This window comes from Lampris incognitus, chromosome 7 (assembly GCF_029633865.1).
Source record: "Lampris incognitus isolate fLamInc1 chromosome 7, fLamInc1.hap2, whole genome shotgun sequence".
In the NCBI taxonomy this organism is placed as follows: Eukaryota; Metazoa; Chordata; class Actinopteri; order Lampriformes; family Lampridae; genus Lampris; species Lampris incognitus.
This window is the reverse complement of record NC_079217.1, coordinates 13,400,689-13,410,598: the sequence shown is the minus strand read 5'-3', so window position 1 is coordinate 13,410,598 and position 9,910 is coordinate 13,400,689. Positions and strand designations below refer to the sequence as shown.

The following is a 9,910-nucleotide window of genomic DNA, read 5'->3' as shown; positions in this document are numbered from 1 at the left end:
CTGGTCTGATGCGTTAGCTCAGACCAGTGTTGTGCCATCCTCTTGACCAGCGTCTGTTTGGTTTCCCCGATCTACAAGTCATGGCAATCCTCCTGGTGCTTAACAGCATACACTATGCTCCGTGTGTGCCAGGGGACCCAATCCTTGGGGAAGGACCAGTTTCTGGCACAGTGTGTTTTGGGGTTTGAAAGCAACTGAAATGCGATCTTTGGAAAATACGCGTCTCAGCTTTTCCGACACTCCCACCACATACGGAATCACCACTGGTTTACGCTTAGGCAGCTGTTGTCCTTCTCCTTTCTTCGATCAGCTGGTGCACTGTTTGGTTGTCTACCTGGCTTTGACAAATGCCCAGTTAGGATAACTACACATAACCAGGGCCTGTTTAATATGGGAACACGCTTCTTGCTTGGGGGGGGGGGGTAAGAGTACATCTGTCGCCATCATACAATGCTGTGATTGCAACCATTCCCAAATCCTCTGTGAATAGTACACATTGCCATTGACACTCTTGTTTTTGGTTACGGCAATTTGCATATGAAACCAATTGTTGTTTTTGGTCGTTATGCCACTGTCTTGTATTGTGCAGAATTTTTTACCATAGATTTTACCCAGGGGAAGCTACACCTAGTTTGTATGGTTTACCTAAGATACACAAACAGGATGTGCCATTACGGCCTATTGTTAGCATGATTAACTCAGTGACCTAACATCTCTAGGTTTCTGGCATCTATTCTTAACAGGACACACACACACACACACACACACACACACACACACACACACACACACACACACACGTGTGTGTGCCTCTGAATGATTTCCACGAGCCCGTTTTTTAAAGAGAAACTAAACTCGATAACACTTGTGTGAGTCTGCTACCATCTAAAGGTGAAAAACCATCCATAAGTGCAGGGCTGATCTTGAGACTACGTGATGTTAGCATATCAGGATAAACTCAGCTGCATCTAATAACGTTAACTGTTCATTATCAAATCATTAGCACACCTTAATCAAATGAAAAATTAATGCCTGATCAGTAGCACACCTGACACAAGCAGATCCATCAATAATTGTATTAGCTACAGCAATGTTTATAATGCTATGCTTACATAAATTGGTCTCAAGATCAGCTCAACATATATATAGATGTTTTTTCGCGTTTAGATGATAGTGAAGTCATAATTGGCAATTGGTTTAGTTGCTGTTTAAGAGCCAAATAAAACACTGATTCAAGAAAACTGTAAATGAACTTCATGGTATACAGTTCAAGGAATTTCAAAGTCCACTTTATGAGATTCTTGTACAGCTGTGATCAAAAAGGCTTTTTATAACCTGAAAATAAACCTTTCCTTGACCAAAGAGTAAAGCATTAGTGACTTGATGATAGTAAAAATAATACAAACTCGGGAAAAAATTTGATATATATCTGACTGTATTTTCATGTACATCAAGTGAGCCATACATGTATCCAATGCATACTTAAGAGAAGTTCATTGTGAATTTCCTGTACATTTTCTCCAGGATACAATCTGTGTAAACCCACTGTATCAAACTGACAGATCTAGTATTTGAACAGTTTAGCTATCTGGGTCACACTGTAACATAATGTTGTCTTTATCACTAATGCAGAACACAAGGCACAAAACAGAGGCGTAACTAAGAATTTGAAGGAATTTGTAAAAGAATGCCCTTTTTCCAATAAAAAGGATAACAATGAAGTAAAAAGTATCTTACTTTTTAATCCTAAAGAGACACTGAAATTTGCATCATATTCTATGTGGCATTATTATAGCAAGTATGTCAAATTTCTATCCCCATTTGCATTTTGAAATATGTTATATTTGGGGGGGAAAAGCCCTATGATATAACTGATGTCTCTAATGACTCATCTGTAACTTTAATATGCTGCTCCTTGTTTGAAGCACTCTCAACTGATCTCTGGTTCTGTTTGCTGGTTAACTTATTAGATTTCAGACATTTTTCAACCCTGAAATATATCCTTTAACCAATTGATGGACACACTGGCGATATGTGACTGCTAAACATTACTTTTACTTGTATTCTGAGGCTTTTTTGCAGTTGTAAACTTTGTAAACACTTGGTTAAAACAGACCTACACTTATGAGTTACACAGATAAAGTTACTAAAATTTCAAACATTTCAAGAACATATTTGTGTAAACGTCAAAATTTGATGGTCAAATAAATTCTGGATTGTGCCTGAGAGTAAAGATAATGTTAAGAATATCAATGATTTTCCATCCATTTAATATGCTCTGGATTCTTAAATAGAATTATTTAGACAACATTATTAAACAAATAAATCAATTCATGTGCAAAACTGCTTGGGGATTTCTCCACAATAGTATACTATAGATTAACATTGGAGTGATATACATGTAAATGATTGTGCTACATAAAATAAGAAAGAAATAAAAAAAATCATTAAGTGAATTAGCAAAAGACTCCTAAATACACTTGCCATAGTTGTACCATCTATGCAAAAACAAGTGATGTTGAAAAAACAAGACAACGTCTAATGTTTTTTCCACCATCACTGACCTCTACTGATCCTACAATATCCTCTGCTTTATCCAACATAAACGTTTGTCCAACCAACCATCATTCCACTGCTAGCCAGCTCCTTCACTGACCAGTTTGTCTTAGTACCTTTACGCCCCAAACAGCTGAATCCTGAGTAACTTTTACTGTTCCTCCAGCCAGGATGGCTTGTCTGATCCGGGGGGCTTTAACTTTACGTTGAACTGTATAAGAGTTTGTTCCAGCTGCTGCTGGTTGCCAGCAAAGTAAGCTGAGATGGCATTGTGGAAGAGAAGCAGCTGCTTGTGCATCACCTTCACCTAGAAAACAAAGCGAATGGAGAAAAGGAGAGTCGACTTTAGAACACAGTGCATACGTGTCGTGAAAGCAAGCATTCAAGTGTTTACCCGGCGACCAAAATTAATTCAGGCTTTGTTGCAAAGATTGGCTTCCAGCTGCATAATGATCAATGTTTAGATAATCCACCAAGGAATACACAAGATGTTAAAATGTATTTACACCCAGCGCACCCCTCAAAGAGAGTATGGCAAGTGATAATATTCTGTAACTTGATGCATTTTATACTTTATCCAATGATGTTGACTTTCTCTTTAACCTTATAAAAGTCACACAGCAAAGTGGAGGGCTTGTATATTTGAGAACTAATCCAGAACCGACCAGATTAGTGTTCAAAAGCACAATTATCCTGTATTTTAACTGTTCATCTGTTTAATAGTGGGGATCTCAGGTTTTAGCTGATTACAACTGAACTGAATTCTCCTCTAGCTGTAACAGATGAATGCATGAATGGGTGCCTGCATTCTTCTGTGTAGCCTGCTTCATTTTGCAAATACAAAAAAAGAGAACAAATAATGTGCCTTTATGTACCTCAGTAAGCATAATGTTACGCACACAAACTGGTGTAAGTAGAAACTACTTAACGTCAACTTGAAATAAAATGAAGAGTTTGTCATAAATAATTGCATGCCTTGTCATCCTGTTCCCTACCAGTCATTATGATTTTTCTTCATTTGAATCTGATTAGATTCTTTAATTGCAAACATAGAATATTCTGCAGCAATTTTGGAGGAAGTATCAGAATTATAAGCCCAAGGCTGGTTTGGAGACAGTGGCACTGATGAAAAGACAGGAGGCGGGGCTGGAGGTGGCATAGTTGAAGATGCTGAGATTTTCATTGGGAGTGACGAAGAAGGACAGGATTAGGAATGAGTATATTAGAGGGCCAGCTCAGGTTGGACGGTTTGGAGACAAAGCAAGAGAGGCAAGATTGAGATGGCTTGGACATGTGTGGAGGAGAGATGCTGGGTATATTGGGAGAAGGATGCCGAATATGGAGCTGCCAAGGAAGAGGAAAGCCAAAGAGGAGGTTTATGGATGTGGTGAGGGAGGACATGCAAGTGACTGGTGTGACAGAGGAAGATGCGGAGGACAGGAAGAGCTGGAAATGGATGATCCACTGTGGTGACCCCTAACAGGAGCAGTCAAAAGTAGTAGTACTAGTAGTAGTAGATAACCCCAAGGTGGCTGAAAATGGATATGATTTTTATTCTTGGATTTAAAAAAATTTTTTTTTTAATTTAAAGTAGTAAAATACAAAAATTTTACTACAAACCTTATTTTCCTCCAGGAATTTGAGTTTGATGGTGACATCACTGCGCAGCCTTTCATATTTGTCTCTGTGAATCTGGTACTCCTGTTGGGCCATCTCGATCCGCACCATGGCAGCAGCATCTCTTGGGCCCAGGCTCAGCTCTTCCAGATCAGAGCGGTAGGCATCAAACTCAAGTCTGCAGATCGACAGCAAAAAAAACCCACCGTCATACTCAAAGTCCCCCCCCCCCATTCCCATAGGGAATTTTGGGATCTCCTATTTCATATTGATGTTAACAAAATTAGTTGGTCAAAGTGTCAAATTTTGTTCACCTTGCATTCTCATACTGCTTAATGGTCATCAGGGTGTCCTCCATAGTTTTGTTGACCAGCGTGTTGATGCTTGAAACAAAGAAGTTAATGGCTCCAAGGAGAGACTCCCCGTTCTTGCACAACAGCTTTTGTGTTTCTGCATTATATCCAAACTCATCCTGCAGAAACAGACCGTGGTTTTACATTTTAACTACAGTTCTACTTCAAATAAAAAAAGACGCTATGAAGATAATGCTCCTGTTTACCTGCAGCTCTGGCGACTTCTGGCTGAGATCAGCAAAAGTGTCTCCTAGAGCCTGTTGTGTCTCCACCATGTTGTGAAAATGGCTGGTGAGTGCTGTGGCCAGTCTGAGAATGTTCTCATACTTGTGCTTGGTTTCTCTCAGCACGTCAATCTGAGCCTCCAGTTCCAAGTCTACGGTCCGTGAGCCTCGGCCAAACCGCTCCGAGAACAGCTGCTTGGTGCACTAGAATAGAGTGAATATGGGAAACGCGAACTACAATAAGGCAAATGTCTTGAGAGAAAAATAAAATAAATGCGGATGTCGTAGATTTGTGACAGTTGTGACAGTGCAACTTGTTTTCCTGGGATACCAATGTCTCACCTGAAAAGTAAAGATGTTTTACGGCTTATATCAGATTTTTCAAACCCACAAGGCATGCATGCATCAGAAACATAATATTCATGTCCTACACACCACAGCAGTGAATTGAATTTAAAAATACCAAGCCGTCAGCAATCCCCATTGCAAAACTTTGAAAAGAAATCACACAACAGCTTTAAATTCAATTGAATATATTGATTTTTTTTTAAAAAGTTCAACAAGATTGTGTGTGTGTGCGTTTGTGTGTGTGTGTGTGTGTGTGTGTGTGTGTACATGTGTATGTGTGTTTGTTCACCACAGTTTAATGAGGAAAAAAAATGGGCTGGGGTAGCTTCAAGTTCCCCAGGACTGAGTCACTGGCCTCTTTTTCACTATTCAAAACAAAACTGTCCAAAAATGCAGTAGCTGTGGAAAGTGTACCTTGTAGGTGTTGATGCCCCATTTCTTAACACTGTCTAATTTCTCCACTGCCACGCCACGGGAGACCTCCTCGGCCGCTAAAGCAGAGCTACTGGCGCTGTGGTGCATAGACCCTGGAACAAAAGAACAACACAACGTTCAAAACTCAAACGTAAACACATTTTCTGTTATCACAGTTTATGAGGCAGGGCTTTAGGGCAAAAAAAATACTGTGGCTATCATGAGATCAAGAGAGAGCACAGTGAAGAAGACATGGAGATGATCCCGGTGGTACCTGGATGCTGGTCTGCTTGTTTGGTAATTCGGCTTGCAGACTGGCTTTGAGGGATGTTAACACCCCGGGATTTCATGCGGAGGTCTGAAATGAGCGTGGGGGTGACAACACAGTGAGCATGACAGAAAGGTCCAGGGGACAAAGTTTTGCAGTGAGTTATGCACCTGGATGGAAGAGTACACAGCTGATTGAAAGATGAATATTTCAGTTTTATGGACTAATGAGCGCGGTACATACAGACAATATCAAAGAGCTACAAACACTTTCAAGTTATGTCGTTTTTATTACCCTGAAGCTTGAAATTAGTGCAAGGTTTCATTAGAGTAGTGCCATGTTTTCCCATTTATTTTGCTGGTTACTATATCCAGATCAAAGTGAAATTAATTCATGAGTTTGAATTTCAGGCCACATGGTAATAGAAATAAAATCTTAAAAGGTTGTGTAGATTTTGATATTCTTTGTACGTATTATGTAGGATGAAATGTATACACATGCAATAAGTTTGTGCAATAAAAGGGATATGAGTCCATCCACCATGCAGTTTGCTCATGCAGCAAGAATACATTTAAGAAAATAAATTTTATGGAAATGAAAGTTAGATGCCAAATATTGACATAAAGATAGTCCCAAGGGAATTTTGCAGCGTCATGTCGTAGAAACATTCACAGACAGGACTAAACATGACAACTCTCTCAAACAAGGTTAGTGCATAGTCTTATTTTGATATCTGTCCAAAGGAGGTCTTCGCTGATGCTGAAGAGGCTGTTATTATTCAAGCTAAAAAAAGACATAAAAATAAAATTACAGGCAAGCCCTGCAGAGATTTCTCTCGGTCAGGCAACGTCCCCCCCACCCCCAAAAAAGCAAAGAAGACCAACATAACAAGGTTAGGTTAGGTTTAATACAGAAGAAAAGGGCTTGCTAAGTTCACTGCCACCTGGTCCTAGGGCAGGGGCTCGTCTTCTGTCCAGATACTCAGGGTTGAAGCGAATTGCAGGCCCTATGAGATATGGAGGTTTGTAAACATACACCGAAGGCCTAGAGGTCAGGAACTCCCTGCAGTGTGGCAGTATTGGAATAATGCAAGAGTAAGACATGGGAATATAGTGAAATAATTTTGATGATTCTAAGTCTGGCTGAATTCAGAGTGACCAAAAAAAAAAAACATTGTTAAAACAACCATTTTTCTTGATTGTGAAAACAACCAACTCCATTAAATTTAAGCACATCATGTTTAAGAAAAGATGGAGGTACCTTTGATGGAACTGGTTGGAATAATGCCCCCTGCTGGTCCTCCATAACCCCCTGAGACAATGCTGGTTTCATTGAGGTTGGGCCCGGACACCATTACCTGCTGCAGGTCCTGGTGGATTGAAAACAAAACATTTGCGCTGACACAAACTAAGATTTAATAAGGTTTAGGGGCCACAAACTGGCATTTTATTAGTTATCCATCAATTGTGGAGAGTGATTTAAGTATTCAGATGGAAGTGCAAGGAAATTTGAACCAAAATGTATTTTATATTGAATGAATGAATTAAGTTCATATTGATATATTCATAATGAATATTGAAGTAACTGTGTATATAAAGGGAAGAGAACAAAAATCTACAGTAAACAGAATAAACCTGTATACAGCCTGACCAACCCTTCAACATCTGTATTGACTTAGTAAAGACGTCATTTGGGCCTAATGTGCACTGACATTAAAAGGGTTATTCATTTGAAATTTAAATCAGATTGATGCTAAGAAATCACAAAACTACAAAATTTCTACATACAGTATGATAAATCCATAATCTGTTAATATATTCCCTGAATATTCCCTCGAATATAAATATCCTGTTTGTGTTAACTCTTGGTATTTAAGGACAGTATTTGTTCTGTCACTCCATGTGCAAACACAGAGCACCAATGTGTATTCCAAGGTGAAACAGTTTTTAAACTACGTGTAATAGAATTAGATCTATGGGCTATTTACAAGCCAATTAAGTGTGAGCGTACAAGAAATTTATGAGTTGCTTGTAACTGAAGTAGAATACCTAAATAGTTAATGAAAATAACAGTTAGCCTATAAGGAACATGCTACCTAGTCTCTGCTATACAGTGTGTAAACAGGAGTTTATGTAAATAAGACGTGTAACCTAACAAGTTTTAAACTGAATCATTTTAGGAATATTGAGTCTTCACATGACACTAATTATGATTTCATAACACTTGTGCTGTATTTTCCCTTCTCTCTCATCTAAGCCTGTGCAATGAATCAATATCGTTGTTCATAATCTTTCAATGATATTGTATTGGGATGAAAATATGATAGTCATCACGATACACAATTCTGTTGTCAAAATTAACGATAACAGGACTTCTATTGCCTAAAATTTCTCACAAAACGAGGTCTGAAATATTGTGAGGGTGTATTGTTTGAAAACTTGGCTATGTATTGTATACAGTTGGGTTCTTGCACATGGTTTTTGCATACGTAAGCACCCCCCCACACACACACACACACACACACACATATATATATATATATATATATATATATATATACACATCATGTTATTGCCCAGCACTACTCTCATTCTGAAATCTCTAAAATCATCTTAATCTGTGAAGTGTGAAACAATGCATTGGCCAGACAGTTGTAATTTACCTACTGTCCATCCATCACTTCATCCCCTGTGATGTGACAGGTCATCTATCTGCATCTCAAACTACCGAAAGAAAAACGGGGCATGACTTCATGGTTAATCCTCCTCAATCTTGACTCCACGTTTTAAGAGGCGTTTGTATTCAGGCCTACGTAGGATTAACAGTGGGGATAGCCTGCAAGGACTGCTGACGTTAGGGGGACCAAGTATATGCAAAGAAACACAGACCGATTTTACTCGGGACACTAAAATGTTGACGTGACAAAAAACCCCCAAAGGAAACATGACTCACCTGCTCCAAGCTGTCATCCTCTGGAAGGGTCCCTGGCTCTCCATTGTTATTAATGGGGATCTCCATGGTTGCAGCCTTGCTCAAGATACTGTCTGCCATAATAAAATATCCGCAAGTCAACACTTGTGAATTGCCCGAACACGATACACAAAAAGCAAACTTCGGTCCCGGGGTTTAAAGAATCGAGTTTTAAAGAGTATTTGATTTACATCCGGCTAGCAAACGATAATCTGGGGGGAGGGCAGGGGGAGGGGGGCAGCCAGGAACGATGACAGTTTGCTTGATAGCTACCAGAGAAATCTGCCATCGGCGGCAGGTTGGAGATTTAGGGGGGGGGAAACGCGTCGTCTCTGCAAACAATACTACCGAAATTTTTTAGGATTTCAATGGACAATCGCCATCATTTCCCTTTTTTCTTCTTCTTTTTTTGGGGTCCATGGTTCACGCTAAATTCATGATGTTCAGGTTGGTTTAACTCTCAGCCTCCATTGCTGGACAGAGGGAGGGGGGGCGGAAAAATCCCTGCATCCAGCCCAGTCGTGCTCAAATCCCTTTCAAAATAAAAATTCCGTTTGCACATCAAACCGATTTATTAGAAAAAAATAAACCAAGGTGTAAAACGAGGGGGATATAAAAACGCTCCGTCGCTTTATCCCTGTACGTGTATACGCCATGTGACGCAACTTGTCGTTACTTACCGTGAGGAGAGACTTTTATTTTGGTGAACGTAGTTGTCCCTAATTCACAGCCCCCCTCCCTCCCTCTTCATCTTCCACGTTGTACATTGCTGACGTAGCCTAAGCCACCAGATGCAGTACAGCGCGTCTCCTGTAGATGTCCCTGCAAGCACACAGAAGGACAAGGCCGCGGGCATCGCCATTCCTGCTCTCGCCCTCGCCCCGGCCGTCCAACCCTCCCCGATCGGTTAATTCACAAAGCAGAGAGGCTCGCTGAAACATCTGCTCGCCCTCGCCTTTACCCGCATTCACATAAAACCTGGAGTTTGGAACTCGCGTTACACACATTCATTGGTCGGTTTCTCTTTAACGCTTCACTGCACTTCATCTGACAGCGCTCGCTTCACATTTTGAAGCTGTTATTCCAGCTCGCCTTTTTCTCATTCCAACATAGTATATTTTCTGTGGATTGCACACAACACAAAAACACACGCGCGCGCG

At 40.2% G+C, this 9,910-nt stretch overlaps 1 protein-coding gene across 5 annotated transcripts; it reads right to left on the bottom strand.

The window, feature by feature from the left end:
- Positions 1-1,294: 1,294 nt before the first annotated feature.
- On the bottom strand, positions 1,295-9,220 carry LOC130115929 (arfaptin-2-like). 5 transcript variants are annotated; one of them, XM_056283811.1, is made up of 10 exons: positions 9,024-9,220; positions 8,733-8,824; positions 7,041-7,149; positions 6,721-6,786; positions 5,787-5,870; positions 5,513-5,625; positions 4,733-4,954; positions 4,488-4,645; positions 4,177-4,351; positions 1,295-2,863 (listed from the first exon to the last, which is right to left on the bottom strand). In XM_056283811.1, the coding sequence occupies exons 1-10, from the start codon at positions 9,037-9,039 to the stop codon at positions 2,708-2,710; spliced, it is 1,191 nt and encodes a 396-aa protein (XP_056139786.1). In that variant the 5' UTR covers positions 9,040-9,220; the 3' UTR covers positions 1,295-2,707. The 5 variants fall into 5 exon arrangements, with proteins under 5 accessions (XP_056139786.1, XP_056139787.1, XP_056139789.1 ...); XM_056283812.1 differs by having other exon boundaries at positions 6,724-6,786; XM_056283814.1 differs by lacking the exon at positions 6,721-6,786.
- Between the last annotated feature and the right edge of the window lie 690 nt (positions 9,221-9,910).